This window comes from Notothenia rossii, assembly GCF_949606895.1.
Source record: "Notothenia rossii genome assembly, chromosome: 8".
Taxonomy (NCBI): domain Eukaryota; kingdom Metazoa; phylum Chordata; class Actinopteri; order Perciformes; family Nototheniidae; genus Notothenia; species Notothenia rossii.
In genome coordinates this window covers 83,391,615-83,413,849 of record NC_136906.1, presented here as the reverse complement: position 1 = coordinate 83,413,849, position 22,235 = coordinate 83,391,615, and the positions used below count along the sequence as shown (strand labels likewise).

Here is a 22,235-nt window from a genome sequence, read left to right as displayed (position 1 = left end):
CTTAGACGATATGAAGGCTGCTTTGGATAAACATCTGTTTGTGTTGTTTATTGACCTAGCCAAAGCATCTGACTCTGTAGATCACCACATTCTGTCTAACGTTATGTTGGTGTCTCGTTTCGGTCATAATGCCATTTCCTGGTTTTAGAGTTATCTAACCGACCGTACTCAAAGCGTCAGGTTGGGTAGCACTGTCTCTGAGCTTGTCACCTTGAAGAAGGGAGTTCCACAGGGCTCTATTTTGGGGCCTTTGCTCTTTTTATTACATGTAAACAATATTTGATGACATTTTCTACCTATCATATGTATGCTGATGACACTATTGTATATTCATGTGCTCCTTCTCTGGATATGACCATTTCCTATTTAAAATCAGATGTCATCACGCTGCAGCATGCGCTTCTTGATTCCAAACTGCTTTTGAACAGTAAGAAAACCAAAGCAATGCTTTTTGCTCCCAAGTCAGCGTCCTCTTGCCTCTCCATTGACACCCTTGATGGCTTTTCTGTTGAGTTTGTCGATACCTACAAATATCTGGGCTTTTGGTTGGACAGTAGACTACTGCAACTCCCTCCTGGCTGGTCTACCTGCATGTGCCATCCGACCTCTGCAGCTCATCCAGAATGCAGCGGCTCGTCTGGTCTTCAACCTTCCTAAATGTTCCCACACCACGCCGCTCCTCCGCTCCCTTCACTGGCTTCCAGTAACTGCTAGAATCCACTTCAAGACACTGGTACTTGCGTACCATGCTGTGAATGGATCTGGCCCTTCCTACATCCAGGACATGGTTAAACCGTACACCCCAGCACGTGCACTCCGCTCTGCATCAGCCAAACAGCTCGCTGCACCCGCACTGCGAGGGGGACCCAAGTTCCCATCAGCAGAAACACGTGGGTTTGCTATCCTGGCTCCAAAATGGTGGAATGAGCTCCCCATTGAAATCAGGACAGCAGAAAGCTTACACATCTTCTTCAGACTGAAAACTCATCTCTTTGGACTCCACTTCCAGAGATAGAATTACTAACAAAGCACTTATATACTAATAAAGGGCTGGCTGATCTAAAGCCAGTTGAGTAGCACTTGAAATGTTTGGCTCTATGAAACCTGATGTTCTTATATGATTCTGTTTTCTTCAAGTTTGTATCTTGTTGGTTGAATGCACTTATTGTAAGTCGCTCTGGATAAAAGCCTCAGCTAAATGAAATGTAATGTAATGTAATGTAACAGTCATCTGAACTTCAAACACCACATTGAAGTTCTAACTAAGAAATTGAAATTCACTCTTGGCTTCCTTTACAGACTTAAATGTTGTTTTTCAACTTTATCCCGTAAAAGGTTGGTCTCTGGCTTATCCCTGAAGCTGGAAAAAGGAGTGTTTTTCATTATGGTCCTTGGTCTTGGAATGACCTTCAATCACGCCTCAAACTGAGGGCACTTGTCTCTATAGCCTGTTTTAAATTGAAGTTGTCTGAAGTCCTTACCACCAGCTGCTCTTGCAGTAATAAGTAGTGTACCTTTCTTACTGTCCCAATGTGCTCAATGTAGGGACTGCTTTTTCCTCTTTTGTTTACTTAGTTACGTTCTCTGTATTTTACATGTCTGTCTCACGTTGCTGACTTCTTGGCCAGCTCAGCTTTGAACATGAGATTTTATCTCAATGCTTTTTTATCTGGTTAAATAAAAAAAGTAATGCAGTACTCTGTGAACTTGTACTTCAGGCCGTGCATAATGCAGTACTCTGTACTTGTACTTCAGGCCGTGTCTCTGGAGAAGTTCCGCTCCCTGCAGGACAAACTGCTGCTGCTCGACTTCTCCGTCAGCGCCAACGATGGGAACGTCATCACCGCCGTAACTTTATTCATAATGACAACATCATATATAACTTTATTTATAATCTGAAGCATGACAACACTATCTCATATAACTTTATTAACAGCTGTTCTCTCCACATAGGTTTTGATCTATTTAAAGAGGACTCTAAGTAAAGGTGAGAGAATACTACTTCCTGTTGTACCTGATGATACTTCCTGTTGAACCTGATGTTACTTCCTGTTGAACCTGAAGTTACTTCCTGTTGAACCTGATGTTACTTCCTGTTGAACCTGAAGTTACTTCCTGTTGAACCTGAAGTTACTTCCTGTTGAACCTGAAGTTACTTCCTGTTGAACCTGATGTTACTTCCTGTTGAACCTGAAGTTACTTCCTGTTGAACCTGATGTTACTTCCTGTTGTTCCCGAAGTTACTTCCTGTTGAACCTGATGTTACTTCCTGTTGAACCTGAAGTTAATTCCTGTTAAACCTGATGTTACTTCCTGTTGTACCTGATGATACTTCCTGTTGAACCTGATGTTACTTCCTGTTGTACCTGATGATACTTCCTGTTGAACCTGATGTTACTTCCTGTTGAACCTGATGTTACTTCCTGTTGAACATGAAGTTACTTCCTGTTGAACCTGATGTTACTTCCTGTTGAACCTAATGTTACTTCCTGTTGAACCTAATGTTACTTCCTGTTGAACCTAATGTTACTTCCTCTTGAACCTGATGTTACTTTCTGTTTCTGACAGAGGTTTTGTTCCGCGAGCTGCAGTCCAGACAAACGGCTCTGAGACATTTAATCTGCTACCTGAGAGAGAGCCGAGACCACCGTCTGCTGCAGGAGTTGTTCAGGTCTCTGAGTACACCTGTACACACACCTACACACACCTACACCACCTATACACAACTACACCACCTATACACACCTGTACACGCCTACACACACCTGCACACACCTACACATACCTGTAAACACTGAGTTTATCTGATGTGATTCCTTCTTCTGCTGCTTAGAGCTCTGGGCCGAACGGAGGACGAGGCGGTACGTACAACAAATAACAAGTACACACTCATAGCACAAACACACACTACACACTCATAGCACACACACACACTACACACTCATAGCACACACACACACTACACACTCATAGCACACACACACACACTACACACTCATAGCACACACACACACTACACACTCATAGCACAAACACACACTTCACACTCATAGCACACACACACTACACACTCATAGCACACACACACACTACACACTCATAGCACACACACACACGACACACTCATAGCACACACACACACACACTACACACTCATAGCACACACACACTACACACTCATAGCACAAACACACACTTCACACTCATAGCACACACACACTACACACTCATAGCACACACACACACACACACACACACACACACACACACACACACACACACACACACACACACACACACACACACACACACACACACACACACACACACACACACACACACACACACTACACACTCATAGCACACACTACACACTCATAGCACACACTACACACTCATAGCACAAACACACACTACACACTCAAAGCACACACACACACTACACACTCAAAGCACACACACACACTACACACTCATAGCACAAACACACACGACACACTCAAAGCACACACACACACTACACACTCAAAGCACAAACACACACTACACACTCATAGCACACACACTACACACTCATAGCACACACACTACACACTCATAGCACACACACACTACACACTCATAGCACACACACTACACACTCATAGCACACACACACACACTCATAGCACACACACACACTACACACTCATAGCACACACACACCCTACACACTCATAGCACACACACACTACACACTCATAGCACACACACACACTCATAGCACACACACTACACACTCATAGCACACACACACACTACACACTCATAGCACACACACACACTACACACTCAGAGCACACACACACACTCATAGCACACACACACACTACACACTCATAGCACACACACACACACACACACACACACACACACACACACACCTACACACACACACACACACTACACACTCATAGCACACACACACTACACACTCATAGCACACACACACTACACACTCATAGCACACACACACTACACACTCATAGCACACACAAACACACATACACACATACACACACATACACACACACACACACACTCACACTCACACTACACACTCATAGCACAAACGCACACTACACACACATAGCACAAACACACACTACACACACTACATACTCACAGCACAAACACACACTACACACACATAGCACAAACACACACTACACACACATAGCACAAACACACACTACACACTCATAGCACACACACACACACTACACACCAGTGGCAAGCCGTGACTGTTATACCCTCTGACCCCCCTTCCCTGAAGAAAAGCAGAGTTATCACGTCTCAGCGTAATACATTGGACTTCAGTGGAATATCAGAACAGCGGGCCGGGTGCAAAACGCTTCACTGGCAGCGAGCCTCTGCGGGCCGGGTGCAAAAGGCTTCATTGGCAGCGAGCCTCTGCGGGCCGGGTGCAAAACGCTTCACTGGCAGCGAGCCTCTGCGGGCCGGGTGCAAAAGGCTTCATTGGCAGCGAGCCTCTGCGGGCCGGGTGCAAAACGCTTCACTGGCAGCGAGCCTCTGCGGGCCGGGTGCAAAAGGCTTCATTGGCAGCGAGCCTCTGCGGGCCGGGTGCAAAACGCTTCACTGGCAGCGAGCCTCTGCGGGCCGGGTGCAAAACGCTTCACTGGCAGCGAGCCTCTGCGGGCCGGGTGCAAAACGCTTCACTGGCAGCGAGCCTCTGCCACACAGAACAGCACCATGTATAGAAACACCTCTCAGAACAGGGCACCCACAGTGCTCATTACAAATGAACTAAGTCGGCACGACGGCCCACATTGAAAATGACTTAGGCCTACCTTTGATGATCAAATCACTTACAGTGGACCTATCATGCTATATTTGAAACATATATTGTAGGGCCATACCTTTATGAAACATGTCTGTGAAGTTTTGTTTTCAAAATACCAAACCGATCATGCATTTTAGTTATGCCTCATTTCGCTCCATTTGCTCTTTTCCAGCCCTGTTTTCACAAGGGCTGATTCTGTGGCAAATGAGCTGCAGCTGACCACGCCCCCCTGCAAAGGAGGGGGGCGTCGCACGAGCGTCATGTTACCATGCTGTTACCATGCCACGCAACCTCTCATTCCCCTGATAGGTGGAGAGTTGCCCATATAGGCGGACCACCCCGTTTCTGACATCAGAGATATTTCAAATCTGGATCAGTCTGTATCAGATCGGTTGCAGCCCCGTTTTTAGAGATTTGAGTATGGAGGAATAGAGAGGGTTGTGTTTTCTGACACTTGGTGAGTTCCCTGACACACCGTGTTCATGTTCATGTATAAAAGACGTACAAAGGTGCATTTTGCATGATAGGTCCCCTTTAAACACCAAGTCCATCCTCCTGTCCTTTTGGATGAAGCACTTGATGGCGGGTCATTCAGCTGATCCTTTGTCACTCCAGTTTATCATTGTAACTCAATCTTGAAAATGACTCGGTTAATAATTTTGCAACGATGTCATCACTATCACTGACATGAGCCATCATGAACGAACTTATGCTAATCATAAATCTATCGATTAGATTTATGATTAGAAAATAATAAAAGTAGGGTAGACATGTGGATATTATCCGGCTGAACAAAACGTGCATTCATCTAACAGGTTCGTTCCACTGACCTTATTTCCAGCTATTTTCCAAAACCCTGTGGAGAAACCCCAATGCTTTCTGTCGAGGGAACCCGAGCGTAGCTTACTTCCGGGTTTTAGGACGCTTCACTGCAACACTTTATACACATGTTTAAACCTCACAGCGGGCGGAACTTGTCATAAAGTCAGCGAAAATAAAGCCCACCCATTTAGAGGGAAGATATGATTGGTCAATTGTGCTGTCATTTGACATGACTCTCTCGTTCAGTTACTGTAGCGGGCCCTCTGTGAATGTACAGAGGGACCACCAATCAGCTCCTGTCTTCACAGCGACTGGCAGAGACGGCCAAAGGAGCTTCTTTCATTTAACCCTTCACATTCAAACAAACTGAACAGGCTGACTGGAAGGATTTATTTATTTGGAATGTTATTTTAAATACAATTAAATCAAATAATTTTGGTAAAACTAATGAAAAATATATATTTTTTAAATATAAAAAAAAAAAAAAGCGTTTTATGTTTTCAAATATTATTTTGTTGAATATTTTATACAAAATAAATAAAATCAATCCTAGATGGCCCTGACGGCTCACCACTGCTACACACACATAGCACAAACACACACTACACACACTACACACACACACTCTTCCTCAGTTCACAGGTGATTTCACTTTCTGTTTCTGTTTCCATGGCGACAGCTGCTAAAGTATAAAGAACACCTGAGCATTGCTGACGAAAACAAGAGGCGGGACTTCCTGAAGAGCTGCCTCAGGTAACACGTGTACAAATACACTGAACTGATGTTTGCATACTTTAACACATGTACAAATACACTGAACTGATGTTTACATACTTTAACACGTATACAAATACTCTGAACTGATGTTTGCATACTTTAACACGTATACAAATACTCTGAACTGATGTTTGCATACTTTAACACGTATACAAATACTCTGAACTGATGTTTACATACTTTAACATGTATACAAATACTCTGAACTGATGTTTACATACTTTAACACGTATACAAATACTCTGAACTGATGTTTACATACTTTAACACGTATACAAATACTCTGAACTGATGTTTACATACTTTAACATGTATACAAATACTCTGAACTGATGTTTACATACTTTAACACGTATACAAATACTCTGAACTGATGTTTACATACTTTAACATGTATACAAATACTCTGAACTGATGTTTACATACTTTAACACGTGTACAAATACACTGAACTGATGTTTGCATACTTTAACACGTGTACAAATACACTGAACTGATGTTTGCATACTTTAACACGTATACAAATACACTGAACTGATGTTTACATACTTTAACACGTATACAAATACTCTGAACTGATGTTTACATACTTTAACATGTATACAAATACTCTGAACTGATGTTTACATACTTTAACATGTATACAAATACTCTGAACTGATGTTTACATACTTTAACATGTATACAAATACTCTGAACTGATGTTTACATACTTTAACACGTATACAAATACTCTGAACTCACGTTTACGTACAATCACTCTGTTTCCAGTCTTCCATTTTCTCCAGAAGATTTGGCTCTCGTCCAGGATCACTACACTCTGCTGGAGAGACAAATCATCATCGAGGTCGGTTTAATCCCAGTTTAATCCCAGTTTAACTCCAGTTTAACTGCAGTTTAATCCCAGTTTAACTCCAGTTTAATCCCAGTTTAATCCCAGTTTAATCCCAGTTTAATCCCAGTTTAACTCCAGTTTAACTCCAGTTTAACTCCAGTTTAACTGCAGTTTAATCCCAGTTTAACTCCAGTTTAACTCCAGTTTAATCCCAGTTTAATCCCAGTTTAATCCCAGTTTAATCCCAGTTTAACTCCAGTTTAACTCCAGTTTAACTCCAGTTTAACTGCAGTTTAATCCCAGTTTAACTCCAGTTTAACTCCAGTTTAATCCCAGTTTAATCCCAGTTTAATCCCAGTTTAATCCCAGTTTAATCCCAGTTTAACTCCAGTTTAACTGCAGTTTAATCCCAGTTTAACTCCAGTTTAACTCCAGTTTAACTCCAGTTTAATCCCAGTTTAATCCCAGTTTAACTCCAGTTTAACTGCAGTTTAATCCCAGTTTAACTGCAGTTTAACTCCAGTTTAATCCCAGTTTAACTGAAGTTTAACTGAAGTTTAACTCCAGTTTAATCCCAGTTTAACTCCAGTTTAACTCCAGTTTAATCCCAGTTTAACTGAAGTTTAACTGAAGTTTAACTCCAGTTTAATCCCAGTTTAACTCCAGTTTAACTCCAGTTTAACTCCAGTTTAACTCCAGTTTAATCCCAGTTTAACTCCAGTTTAATCCCAGTTTAACTCCAGTTTAATCCCAGTTTAACTCCAGTTTAACTCCAGTTTAACTCCAGTTTAATCCCAGTTTAACTCCAGTTTAACTCCAGTTTAATCCCAGTTTAACTCCAGTTTAATCCCAGTTTAACTCCAGTTTAATCCCAGTTTAACTCCAGTTTAACTCCAGTTTAACTCCAGTTTAATCCCAGTTTAATTCCAGTTTAATTCCAGTTTAATTCCAGTTTAATCCCAGTTTAATCCCAGTTTAACTCCAGTTTAATCCCAGTTTAACTCCAGTTTAATCCCAGTTTAATCCCAGTTTAACTCCAGTTTAACTCCAGTTTAATCCCAGTTTAACTCCAGTTTAACTCCAGTTTAACTCCAGTTTAATCCCAGTTTAACTCCAGTTTAACTCCAGTTTAACTCCAGTTTAACTCCAGTTTAATCCCAGTTTAACTCCAGTTTAACTCCAGTTTAATCCCAGTTTAATTCCAGTTTAACTGCAGTTTAATCCCAGTTTAACTCCAGTTTAACTGCAGTTTAATCCCAGTTTAACTCCACTTTAACTCCAGTTTAATCCCAGTTTAACTGCAGTTTAACTGCAGTTTAATCCCAGTTTAATCCCAGTTTAACTCCAGTTTAACTCCAGTTTAATCCCAGTTTAACTCCAGTTTAACTCCAGTTTAATCCCAGTTTAATTCCAGTTTAATTCCAGTTTAACTGCAGTTTAATCCCAGTTTAACTGCAGTTTAATCCCAGTTTAACTCCAGTTTAACTCCAGTTTAATCCCAGTTTAATTCCAGTTTAATTCCAGTTTAACTGCAGTTTAATCCCAGTTTAACTGCAGTTTAATCCCAGTTTAACTCCAGTTTAACTCCAGTTTAACTCCAGTTTAATTCCAGTTTAATCCCACTTTAACTCCAGTTTAACTCCAGTTTAATTCCAGTTTAACTGCAGTTTAATCCCAGTTTAACTCCAGTTTAACTCCAGTTTAATCCCAGTTTAACTCCAGTTTAACTCCAGTTTAACTCCAGTTTAATTCCAGTTTAACTCCAGTTTAACTCCAGTTTAACTCCAGTTTAATCCCAGTTTAACTCCAACTCCACTTTAACTCCAGTTTAACTCCAGTTTAACTCCAATTTAATCCCAGTTTAACTCCAACTCCACTTTAACTCCAGTTTAATCCCAGTTTAACTCCACTTTAACTCCACTTTAACTCCAGTTTAATCCCAGTTTAACTCCACTTTAACTCCACTTTAACTCCACTTTAACTCCAGTTTAATCCCAGTTTAACTCCACTTTAACTCCACTTTAACTCCAGTTTAATCCCAGTTTAACTCCAACTCCACTTTAACTCCAGTTTAACTCCAGTTTAACTCCAGTTTAATTCCAGTTTAACTCCAGTTTAACTCCAGTTTAACTCCAGTTTAATCCCAGTTTAACTCCAGTTTAATTCCAGTTTAACTCCAGTTTAACTCCAGTTTAACTCCAGTTTAACTCCACTTTAACTCCAGTTTAATCCCAGTTTAACTCCAGTTTAACTCCAGTTTAACTCCAGTTTAATCCCAGTTTAACTCCAGTTTAATTCCAGTTTAACTCCAGTTTAACTCCAGTTTAATTCCAGTTTAACTCCAGTTTAACTCCAGTTTAATTCCAGTTTAACTCCAGTTTAATCCCAGTTTAACTCCAACTCCACTTTAACTCCAGTTTAACTCCAGTTTAATTCCAGTTTAACTCCAGTTTAACTCCAGTTTAACTCCAGTTTAATCCCAGTTTAACTCCAGTTTAACTCCAGTTTAATCCCAGTTTAACTCCAACTCCACTTTAACTCCAGTTTAACTCCAGTTTAATTCCAGTTTAACTCCAGTTTAACTCCAGTTTAATCCCAGTTTAACTCCAGTTTAACTCCAGTTTAATCCCAGTTTAACTCCAGTTTAACTCCAGTTTAACTCCAGTTTAACTCCAGTTTAATCCCAGTTTAACTCCAGTTTAACTCCAGTTTAATCCCAGTTTAACTCCAGTTTAATCCCAGTTTAACTCCAGTTTAATCCCAGTTTAACTCCAGTTTAATCCCAGTTTAACTCCAGTTTAACTCCAGTTTAATTCCAGTTTAACTCCAGTTTAACTCCAGTTTAATCCCAGTTTAACTCCAGTTTAACTCCAGTTTAATCCCAGTTTAACTCCAGTTTAACTCCAGTTTAACTCCAGTTTAATTCCAGTTTAACTCCAGTTTAATTCCAGTTTAACTCCAGTTTAACTCCAGTTTAATTCCAGTTTAACTCCACTTTAACTCCAGTTTAACTCCAGTTTAATTCCAGTTTAACTCCAGTTTAACTCCAGTTTAATCCCAGTTTAACTCCAGTTTAACTCCAGTTTAATCCCAGTTTAACTCCAGTTTAACTCCAGTTTAACTCCAGTTTAACTCCAGTTTAATCCCAGTTTAACTCCAGTTTAATCCCAGTTTAACTCCAGTTTAACTCCAGTTTAATCCCAGTTTAACTCCACTTTAACTCCAGTTTAATCCCAGTTTAATCCCAGTTTAACTCCACTTTAACTCCAGTTTAACTCCAGTTTAATCCCAGTTTAACTCCAGTTTAATCCCAGTTTAACTCCAGTTTAATCCCAGTTTAACTCCAGTTTAACTCCAGTTTAACTCCAGTTTAACTCCAGTTTAATTCCAGTTTAACTCCAGTTTAACTCCAGTTTAACTCCACTTTAACTCCACTTTAACTCCACTTTAACTCCACTTTAACTCCAGTTTAATCCCAGTTTAACTCCACTTTAACTCCAGTTTAACTCCAGTTTAATTCCAGTTTAACTCCAACTCCACTTTAACTCCAGTTTAATCCCAGTTTAACTCCAGTTTAACTCCACTTTAACTCCAGTTTAATCCCAGTTTAACTCCAGTTTAACTCCACTTTAACTCCACTTTAACTCCACTTTAACTCCACTTTAACTCCAGTTTAATCCCAGTTTAACTCCAGTTTAACTCCACTTTAACTCCAGTTTAACTCCAGTTTAATTCCAGTTTAACTCCAACTCCACTTTAACTCCAGTTTAACTCCAGTTTAACTCCAGTTTAACTCCACTTTAACTCCAGTTTAATCCCAGTTTAACTCCAGTTTAACTCCACTTTAACTCCACTTTAACTCCACTTTAACTCCAGTTTAATCCCAGTTTAACTCCACTTTAACTCCAGTTTAATCCCAGTTTAACTCCAGTTTAACTCCACTTTAACTCCACTTTAACTCCAGTTTAATCCCAGTTTAACTCCACTTTAACTCCAGTTTAATCCCAGTTTAACTCCAGTTTAACTCCACTTTAACTCCACTTTAACTCCACTTTAACTCCAGTTTAATCCCAGTTTAACTCCACTTTAACTCCAGTTTAACTCCAGTTTAATTCCAGTTTAACTCCAACTCCACTTTAACTCCAGTTTAACTCCACTTTAACTCCAGTTTAACTCCACTTTAACTCCAGTTTAATTCCAGTTTAATTCCAGTTTAACTCCAACTCCACTTTAACTCCAGTTTAACTCCAGTTTAATTCCAGTTTAACTCCAACTCCACTTTAACTCCAGTTTAACTCCAGTTTAATCCCAGTTTAACTCCAGTTTAATTCCAGTTTAATCCCAGTTTAACTCCAGTTTAACTCCAGTTTAATCCCAGTTTAACTCCAGTTTAACTCCAGTTTAATCCCAGTTTAACTCCAGTTTAACTCCAGTTTAATCCCAGTTTAACTCCAGTTTAACTCCAGTTTAATCCCAGTTTAACTCCAGTTTAACTCCACTTTAACTCCAGTTTAACTCCAGTTTAATTCCAGTTTAACTCCAACTCCACTTTAACTCCAGTTTAACTCCAGTTTAACTCCAGTTTAACTCCAACTCCACTTTAACTCCAGTTTAACTCCAGTTTAATTCCAGTTTAACTCCAACTCCACTTTAACTCCAGTTTAACTCCAGTTTAATCCCAGTTTAACTCCAACTCCACTTTAACTCCAGTTTAACTCCAGTTTAATTCCAGTTTAACTCCAACTCCACTTTAACTCCAGTTTAACTCCAGTTTAATCCCAGTTTAACTCCAGTTTAATTCCAGTTTAATCCCAGTTTAACTCCAGTTTAATCCCAGTTTAACTCCAACTCCACTTTAACTCCAGTTTAACTCCAGTTTAATCCCAGTTTAACTCCAGTTTAATCCCAGTTTAATTCCAGTTTAATTCCAGTTTAACTCCAACTCCACTTTAACTCCAGTTTAATCCCAGTTTAACTCCAGTTTAACTCCAGTTTAATCCCAGTTTAACTCCAGTTTAACTCCAGTTTAATCCCAGTTTAATCCCAGTTTAACTCCACTTTAACTCCAGTTTAACTCCAGTTTAATCCCAGTTTAACTCCAGTTTAATCCCAGTTTAACTCCAGTTTAACTCCAGTTTAATCCCAGTTTAACTCCAGTTTAACTCCAGTTTAATTCCAGTTTAACTCCACTTTAATCCCAGTTTAACTCCAGTTTAATCCCAGTTTAACTCCAGTTTAACTCCACTTTAATCCCAGTTTAACTCCAGTTTAACTCCAGTTTAACTCCAGTTTAATCCCAGTTTAACTCCAGTTTAACTCCACTTTAACTCCAGTTTAACTCCAGTTTAACTCCACTTTAACTCCAGTTTAACTCCAGTTTAACTCCACTTTAACTCCAGTTTAACTCCAGTTTAACTCCAGTTTAATCCCAGTTTAACTCCAGTTTAACTCCAGTTTAACTCCAGTTTAACTCCACTTTAACTCCAGTTTAATTCCAGTTTAACTCCAACTCCACTTTAACTCCAGTTTAACTCCACTTTAACTCCAGTTTAACTCCAGTTTAACTCCAACTCCACTTTAACTCCAGTTTAACTCCACTTTAACTCCAGTTTAACTCCACTTTAACTCCAGTTTAACTCCACTTTAACTCCAGTTTAACTCCACTTTAACTCCAGTTTAACTCCAGTTTAATTCCAGTTTAACTCCAACTCCACTTTAACTCCAGTTTAACTCCACTTTAACTCCAGTTTAACTCCACTTTAACTCCAGTTTAATTCCAGTTTAATTCCAGTTTAACTCCAACTCCACTTTAACTCCAGTTTAACTCCAGTTTAATTCCAGTTTAACTCCAACTCCAGTTTAACTCCAGTTTAATCCCAGTTTAACTCCAGTTTAATTCCAGTTTAATCCCAGTTTAACTCCAGTTTAACTCCAGTTTAATCCCAGTTTAACTCCAGTTTAACTCCAGTTTAATCCCAGTTTAACTCCAGTTTAACTCCAGTTTAATCCCAGTTTAACTCCAGTTTAACTCCAGTTTAATCCCAGTTTAACTCCAGTTTAACTCCACTTTAACTCCAGTTTAACTCCAGTTTAATTCCAGTTTAACTCCAACTCCACTTTAACTCCAGTTTAACTCCAGTTTAACTCCAACTCCACTTTAACTCCAGTTTAACTCCAGTTTAACTCCAACTCCACTTTAACTCCACTTTAACTCCAGTTTAACTCCAACTCCACTTTAACTCCAGTTTAACTCCACTTTAACTCCAGTTTAACTCCACTTTAACTCCAGTTTAACTCCACTTTAACTCCAGTTTAACTCCACTTTAACTCCAGTTTAACTCCACTTTAACTCCAGTTTAATTCCAGTTTAATTCCAGTTTAACTCCAACTCCACTTTAACTCCAGTTTAACTCCAGTTTAATTCCAGTTTAACTCCAACTCCAGTTTAACTCCAGTTTAATCCCAGTTTAACTCCAGTTTAATTCCAGTTTAATCCCAGTTTAACTCCAGTTTAACTCCAGTTTAATCCCAGTTTAACTCCAGTTTAACTCCAGTTTAATCCCAGTTTAACTCCAGTTTAACTCCAGTTTAATCCCAGTTTAACTCCAGTTTAACTCCAGTTTAATCCCAGTTTAACTCCAGTTTAACTCCACTTTAACTCCAGTTTAACTCCAGTTTAATTCCAGTTTAACTCCAACTCCACTTTAACTCCAGTTTAACTCCAGTTTAACTCCAACTCCACTTTAACTCCAGTTTAACTCCAGTTTAACTCCAACTCCACTTTAACTCCACTTTAACTCCAGTTTAACTCCAACTCCACTTTAACTCCACTTTAACTCCAGTTTAATTCCAGTTTAATTCCAGTTTAACTCCAACTCCACTTTAACTCCAGTTTAACTCCAGTTTAATTCCAGTTTAACTCCAACTCCAGTTTAACTCCAGTTTAATCCCAGTTTAACTCCAGTTTAATTCCAGTTTAATCCCAGTTTAACTCCAGTTTAACTCCAGTTTAATCCCAGTTTAACTCCAGTTTAACTCCAGTTTAATCCCAGTTTAACTCCAGTTTAACTCCAGTTTAATCCCAGTTTAACTCCAGTTTAACTCCAGTTTAATCCCAGTTTAACTCCAGTTTAACTCCACTTTAACTCCAGTTTAACTCCAGTTTAATTCCAGTTTAACTCCAACTCCACTTTAACTCCAGTTTAACTCCAGTTTAACTCCAACTCCACTTTAACTCCACTTTAACTCCAGTTTAACTCCAACTCCACTTTAACTCCAGTTTAACTCCAGTTTAATTCCAGTTTAATTCCAGTTTAACTCCAACTCCACTTTAACTCCAGTTTAACTCCAGTTTAATTCCAGTTTAACTCCAACTCCAGTTTAACTCCAGTTTAATCCCAGTTTAACTCCAGTTTAATTCCAGTTTAATCCCAGTTTAACTCCAGTTTAACTCCAGTTTAATCCCAGTTTAACTCCAGTTTAACTCCAGTTTAATCCCAGTTTAACTCCAGTTTAACTCCAGTTTAATCCCAGTTTAACTCCAGTTTAACTCCAGTTTAATCCCAGTTTAACTCCAGTTTAACTCCACTTTAACTCCAGTTTAACTCCAGTTTAATTCCAGTTTAACTCCAACTCCACTTTAACTCCAGTTTAATTCCAGTTTAACTCCAACTCCACTTTAACTCCAGTTTAACTCCAACTCCACTTTAATTCCAGTTTAACTCCAGTTTAACTCCAACTCCACTTTAACTCCAGTTTAATTCCAGTTTAATTCCAGTTTAACTCCAACTCCACTTTAACTCCAGTTTAACTCCAGTTTAATTCCAGTTTAACTCCAACTCCAGTTTAACTCCAGTTTAATCCCAGTTTAACTCCAGTTTAATTCCAGTTTAATCCCAGTTTAACTCCAGTTTAACTCCAGTTTAATCCCAGTTTAACTCCAGTTTAACTCCAGTTTAATCCCAGTTTAACTCCAGTTTAACTCCAGTTTAATCCCAGTTTAACTCCAGTTTAACTCCAGTTTAATCCCAGTTTAACTCCAGTTTAACTCCACTTTAACTCCAGTTTAACTCCAGTTTAATTCCAGTTTAACTCCAACTCCACTTTAACTCCAGTTTAACTCCAGTTTAACTCCAACTCCACTTTAACTCCAGTTTAACTCCAGTTTAATTCCAGTTTAACTCCAACTCCACTTTAACTCCACTTTAACTCCAGTTTAACTCCAGTTTAATCCCAGTTTAACTCCAGTTTAATTCCAGTTTAATCCCAGTTTAACTCCAGTTTAATCCCAGTTTAACTCCAACTCCACTTTAACTCCAGTTTAACTCCAGTTTAATCCCAGTTTAACTCCAGTTTAATCCCAGTTTAATTCCAGTTTAATTCCAGTTTAACTCCAACTCCACTTTAACTCCAGTTTAATCCCAGTTTAACTCCAGTTTAACTCCAGTTTAATCCCAGTTTAACTCCAGTTTAACTCCAGTTTAATCCCAGTTTAATCCCAGTTTAACTCCACTTTAACTCCAGTTTAACTCCAGTTTAATCCCAGTTTAACTCCAGTTTAATCCCAGTTTAACTCCAGTTTAACTCCAGTTTAATCCCAGTTTAACTCCAGTTTAACTCCAGTTTAATTCCAGTTTAACTCCACTTTAATCCCAGTTTAACTCCAGTTTAATCCCAGTTTAACTCCAGTTTAACTCCACTTTAATCCCAGTTTAACTCCAGTTTAACTCCAGTTTAACTCCAGTTTAATCCCAGTTTAACTCCAGTTTAACTCCACTTTAACTCCAGTTTAACTCCAGTTTAACTCCACTTTAACTCCAGTTTAACTCCAGTTTAACTCCACTTTAACTCCAGTTTAACTCCAGTTTAACTCCAGTTTAATCCCAGTTTAACTCCAGTTTAACTCCAGTTTAACTCCACTTTAACTCCAGTTTAATTCCAGTTTAACTCCAACTCCACTTTAACTCCAGTTTAACTCCACTTTAACTCCAGTTTAACTCCAGTTTAACTCCAACTCCACTTTAACTCCAGTTTAACTCCACTTTAACTCCAGTTTAACTCCACTTTAACTCCAGTTTAACTCCACTTTAACTCCAGTTTAACTCCAGTTTAATTCCAGTTTAACTCCAACTCCACTTTAACTCCAGTTTAACTCCACTTTAACTCCAGTTTAACTCCACTTTAACTCCAGTTTAACTCCAGTTTAACTCCACTTTAACTCCAGTTTAACTCCACTTTAACTCCAGTTTAACTCCACTTTAACTCCAGTTTAATTCCAGTTTAATTCCAGTTTAACTCCAACTCCACTTTAACTCCAGTTTAACTCCAGTTTAATTCCAGTTTAACTCCAACTCCAGTTTAACTCCAGTTTAACTCCAGTTTAATCCCAGTTTAACTCCAGTTTAACTCCAGTTTAATCCCAGTTTAACTCCAGTTTAACTCCAGTTTAATCCCAGTTTAACTCCAGTTTAACTCCAGTTTAATCCCAGTTTAACTCCAGTTTAACTCCAGTTTAATCCCAGTTTAACTCCAGTTTAACTCCAGTTTAATCCCAGTTTAACTCCAGTTTAATCCCAGTTTAACTCCAGTTTAACTCCAGTTTAATCCCAGTTTAACTCCAGTTTAACTCCAGTTTAATTCCAGTTTAACTCCAACTCCACTTTAACTCCAGTTTAACTCCAGTTTAACTCCAACTCCACTTTAACTCCAGTTTAACTCCAGTTTAACTCCAACTCCACTTTAACTCCACTTTAACTCCAGTTTAACTCCAGTTTAATTCCAGTTTAACTCCAACTCCACTTTAACTCCAGTTTAACTCCAGTTTAATCCCAGTTTAACTCCAGTTTAATTCCAGTTTAATTCCAGTTTAACTCCAACTCCACTTTAACTCCAGTTTAACTCCAGTTTAATCCCAGTTTAACTCCAGTTTAATTCCAGTTTAATCCCAGTTTAACTCCAGTTTAATCCCAGTTTAACTCCAACTCCACTTTAACTCCAGTTTAACTCCAGTTTAATCCCAGTTTAACTCCAGTTTAATCCCAGTTTAATCCCAGTTTAACTCCAGTTTAATCCCACTTTAACTCCAGTTTAACTCCAGTTTAATTCCAGTTTAACTCCAACTCCACTTTAACTCCAGTTTAACTCCAGTTTAATCCCAGTTTAACTCCAGTTTAACTCCAGTTTAATTCCAGTTTAACTCCAACTCCACTTTAACTCCAGTTTAACTCCAGTTTAATCCCAGTTTAACTCCAGTTTAATTCCAGTTTAATCCCAGTTTAACTCCAGTTTAATCCCAGTTTAACTCCAACTCCACTTTAACTCCAGTTTAACTCCAGTTTAATCCCAGTTTAACTCCAGTTTAATCCAGTTTAATCCCAGTTTAACTCCAGTTTAACTCCACTTTAACTCCAGTTTAACTCCAGTTTAATTCCAGTTTAACTCCAACTCCACTTTAACTCCAGTTTAACTCCAGTTTAATCCCAGTTTAACTCCACTTTAACTCCAGTTTAACTCCACTTTAACTCCAGTTTAATTCCAGTTTAATCCCAGTTTAACTCCAGTTTAATCCCAGTTTAATCCCAGTTTAACTCCACTTTAACTCCAGTTTAACTCCAGTTTAATTCCAGTTTAACTCCAACTCCACTTTAACTCCAGTTTAACTCCAGTTTAATCCCAGTTTAACTCCAGTTTAATTCCAGTTTAATCCCAGTTTAACTCCAGTTTAACTCCAGTTTAATCCCAGTTTAACTCCAGTTTAACTCCAGTTTAATCCCAGTTTAACTCCAGTTTAACTCCAGTTTAATCCCAGTTTAACTCCAGTTTAACTCCAGTTTAATCCCAGTTTAACTCCAGTTTAACTCCACTTTAACTCCAGTTTAACTCCAGTTTAATTCCAGTTTAATCCCAGTTTAACTCCAGTTTAACTCCAGTTTAACTCCAGTTTAACTCCAACTCCACTTTAACTCCAGTTTAACTCCAGTTTAATTCCAGTTTAACTCCAACTCCACTTTAACTCCAGTTTAACTCCAGTTTAATCCCAGTTTAACTCCAGTTTAATTCCAGTTTAATCCCAGTTTAACTCCAGTTTAATCCCAGTTTAACTCCAACTCCACTTTAACTCCAGTTTAACTCCAGTTTAATCCCAGTTTAACTCCAGTTTAATCCCAGTTTAATTCCAGTTTAATTCCAGTTTAACTCCAGTTTAATTCCAGTTTAATCCCAGTTTAACTCCAGTTTAATCCCAGTTTAACTCCAACTCCACTTTAACTCCAGTTTAACTCCAGTTTAATCCCAGTTTAACTCCAGTTTAATTCCAGTTTAACTCCAGTTTAATCCCAGTTTAACTCCAGTTTAATCCCAGTTTAACTCCAACTCCACTTTAACTCCAGTTTAACTCCAGTTTAATCCCAGTTTAACTCCAGTTTAACTCCAGTTTAATCCCAGTTTAACTCCAGTTTAACTCCAGTTTAATCCCAGTTTAATCCCAGTTTAACTCCACTTTAACTCCAGTTTAACTCCAGTTTAATCCCAGTTTAACTCCAGTTTAATCCCAGTTTAACTCCAGTTTAACTCCAGTTTAATCCCAGTTTAACTCCAGTTTAACTCCAGTTTAATTCCAGTTTAATTCCACTTTAATCCCAGTTTAACTCCAGTTTAATCCCAGTTTAACTCCAGTTTAACTCCACTTTAATCCCAGTTTAACTCCAGTTTAACTCCAGTTTAATCCCAGTTTAACTCCAGTTTAATCCCAGTTTAACTCCAGTTTAACTCCAGTTTAATCCCAGTTTAACTCCAGTTTAACTCCAGTTTAATCCCAGTTTAACTCCAGTTTAACTCCAGTTTAACTCCAGTTTAATCCCAGTTTAACTCCAGTTTAACTCCAGTTTAATCCCACTTTAACTCCAGTTTAATCCCAGTTTAACTCCAGTTTAACTCCAGTTTAATCCCAGTTTAACTCCAGTTTAACTCCAGTTTAATCCCAGTTTAACTCCAGTTTAACTCCAGTTTAACTCCAGTTTAATCCCAGTTTAACTCCAGTTTAACTCCAGTTTAATCCCACTTTAACTCCAGTTTAATCCCAGTTTAACTCCAGTTTAACTCCAGTTTAATCCCAGTTTAACTCCAGTTTAATTCCAGTTTAACTCCACTTTAACTCCAGTTTAACTCCAGTTTAATCCCAGTTTAACTCCAGTTTAACTCCAGTTTAATCCCAGTTTAACTCCACTTTAACTCCAGTTTAATCCCAGTTTAACTCCAGTTTAACTCCAGTTTAATCCCAGTTTAATCCCAGTTTAACTCCACTTTAACTCCAGTTTAACTCCAGTTTAATCCCAGTTTAACTCCAGTTTAACTCCAGTTTAATCCCAGTTTAACTCCAGTTTAACTCCACTTTAACTCCAGTTTAATCCCAGTTTAACTCCAGTTTAACTCCAGTTTAATCCCAGTTTAACTCCAGTTTAACTCCAGTTTAACTCCACTTTAACTCCACTTTAACTCCAGTTTAATCCCAGTTTAACTCCAGTTTAACTCCAGTTTAATCCCAGTTTAACTCCAGTTTAACTCCAGTTTAATCCCAGTTTAACTCCAGTTTAACTCCACTTTAACTCCAGTTTAATCCCAGTTTAATTCCAGTTTAACTCCAACTCCAGTTTAATCCCAGTTTAACTCCAGTTTAATTCCACTTTAACTCCACTTTAACTCCAGTTTAACTCCACTTTAACTCCAGTTTAATCCCAGTTTAACTCCAGTTTAATTCCAGTTTAACTCCAGTTTAATCCCAGTTCAACTCCAGTTTAATCCCAGTTTAACTCCAGTTTAATCCCAGTTTAATTCCAGTTTAACTCCAGTTTAACTCTAGTTTAACTACAGTTTAATCCCAGTTTAACTCCAGTTTAATTCCAGTTTAACTCCAGTTTAACTCCAGTTTAATCCCAGTTTAACTCCAGTTTAATCCCAGTTTAACTCCAGTTTAATCCCAGTTTAACTACAACTCCAATTTAATCCCAGTTTAACTCCAGTTTAATTCCAGTTTAACTCCAGTTTAATCCCAGTTTAACTCCAGTTTAATCCCAGTTTAACTACAACTCCAATTTAATCCCAGTTTAACTCCAGTTTAATCCCAGTTTAACTCCAGTTTAACTCCAACTCCAGTTTAACTCCAGTGTAATCCCAGTTTAACTCCAGTGTAATCCCAGTTTAACTCCAGTTTAACTCCAGTGTAATCCCAGTTTAACTCCAGTTTAACTCCAGTGTAATCCCAGTTTAACTCCAGTTTAACTCCAGTGTAATCCCAGTTTAACTCCAGTGTAATCCCAGTTTAACTCCAGTTTAACTCCAGTGTAATCCCAGTTTAACTCCAGTTTAACTCCAGTGTAATCCCAGTTTAACTCCAGTGTAATCCCACTTGTTGCAGGCCACCGATCGACAGGCTGAGCGAGGAGGGAACCTTCCAACGAAAAAGATGCCGATTCTCAACATGTCGCTGATCACAACGTTGTACTACTGCTGCTTCTACCACTACTCTGAGGCCAAGGTTAGTCCGGGTTAAACCAGGTCGAGGTTAGTCCGGGTTAAACTAAACCAGACCGAGGTTAGTCCGGGTTAAACTAAATTAGGCCGAGGTTAGTCCAGCTTAAACCAGGCCGAGGTTAGTCCGGGTCACACCAGTCCCAGGTTAGTCCGGGTTAAACCAGTTCCAGGTGAGTCCGTGTTAAACTAAACTAGGCCGAGGTTATTCTGAACCTGAATATTGAAAGTAGTTTAACTTGTGTCTCTTCCTGTTTGCAGAACACCTTCAGCAGCCCTCTGAACGTGCGTCAGACCTTCAAGGTGAGCCGTGGTGGTTTGACAGGTGAGTTACAGGAGGTTACAGGTAAGGTCTTCGCCCTCTCACCTGGTTGACCTCTGACCTCAGATCTCGGAGAAGCAGTTCTTCGTGACGGCTCTAGCTGCACGGGCGGAGCTGAAGGAGTGGTTAGACGTCGACGCTCTGTTTACCTGCAGGAACTGGCTTGGATTCACCAAGAAGAAATCTCCACTCAGCTTCCAGCGAGTGGTCGACATCCTGCAGAAGAACTCCGCCCCCACACAGGTGAGAGGGCGGGACTACCCTGCTGAAAACAGGTGTGCGACTGGCAGGTGTGCTGTTTGATTGACACGTGTGTTGATTGATTGACAGGTGTGTTGATTGATTGACAGGTGTGTTGATTGATTGACGGTGTGTTGATTGATTGACAGTTGTGCTGTTGTTTGACGTGTGTTGTTGTTTGACAGGTGTGTTGATTGTTTGACAGGTGTGTTGATTGATTGACAGGTGTGTTGTTTGATTGACAGGTGCTGCAGGACTACGTGGCGCTGGTTGATGATGCGGAGCTCAGGATCACTTTGGCCCAGAAGCATAAATGTCACGACATCGTTATCAACGTGAGACTTTCATAATAATAATAATAATAATGAGTATTTAAAAGCTTACTTACGTTGATGATGTCATGATGACTGGCGTCTCTCTGGGCCAATCAGACATACCGAGACCTGAAGGACCGGCAGCAGTTGCTAGGATACCGAGGAAAGGTCGAGACGGGATCAGCCGAGGAGAAGAGGATCGATGAGCTGCTGACCAATCAGGTGAGGGTGGGGGGCAACCAGGTGAGGGGGGGGGGCAACCCTGAAGGGGGATCATCATGTGACCTTTTTTCTTCTTCTCTTTCAGCAAATTCGTTGGAAGAACTGAAAGCCTAAACTAAAGACTTTTACTTTGAAAATGAGGCTTCTTCCAGAGACAAGAGAAGAGCTGTCACCGTGGCAACAAGAACATTCAATTAGATTGCAGAGGCTGATTGACCCCGCCCACAGGACACTGTGTGGTGGGGCTTGTATTTCTGCTGAGTCAACGATTCGACATTCCTCTTGATTTGATAAATAATGTTGTAAAAACTATTAAAACTTTATTTAAACATGTGA

At 39.2% G+C, this 22,235-nt stretch overlaps 1 protein-coding gene across 1 annotated transcript in view; it reads left to right on the top strand.

Moving 5' to 3' along the window:
* The window catches only part of vipas39 (VPS33B interacting protein, apical-basolateral polarity regulator, spe-39 homolog), a 36,343-nt gene extending 14,108 nt beyond the window's left edge, over positions 1–22,235 (top strand). The window contains exons 8-19 of the mRNA XM_079645083.1: positions 1,756–1,848; positions 1,954–1,987; positions 2,569–2,671; positions 2,834–2,861; positions 6,345–6,418; positions 7,214–7,289; positions 20,689–20,808; positions 21,063–21,104; positions 21,190–21,366; positions 21,609–21,698; positions 21,795–21,899; positions 21,985–22,235. Of these exons, the coding sequence (XP_079501209.1) occupies positions 1,756–1,848; positions 1,954–1,987; positions 2,569–2,671; positions 2,834–2,861; positions 6,345–6,418; positions 7,214–7,289; positions 20,689–20,808; positions 21,063–21,104; positions 21,190–21,366; positions 21,609–21,698; positions 21,795–21,899; positions 21,985–22,005 (963 nt within the window). The 3' untranslated portion in view covers positions 22,006–22,235. The remainder of the gene's footprint in view (positions 1–1,755; positions 1,849–1,953; positions 1,988–2,568; positions 2,672–2,833; positions 2,862–6,344; positions 6,419–7,213; positions 7,290–20,688; positions 20,809–21,062; positions 21,105–21,189; positions 21,367–21,608; positions 21,699–21,794; positions 21,900–21,984) is intronic.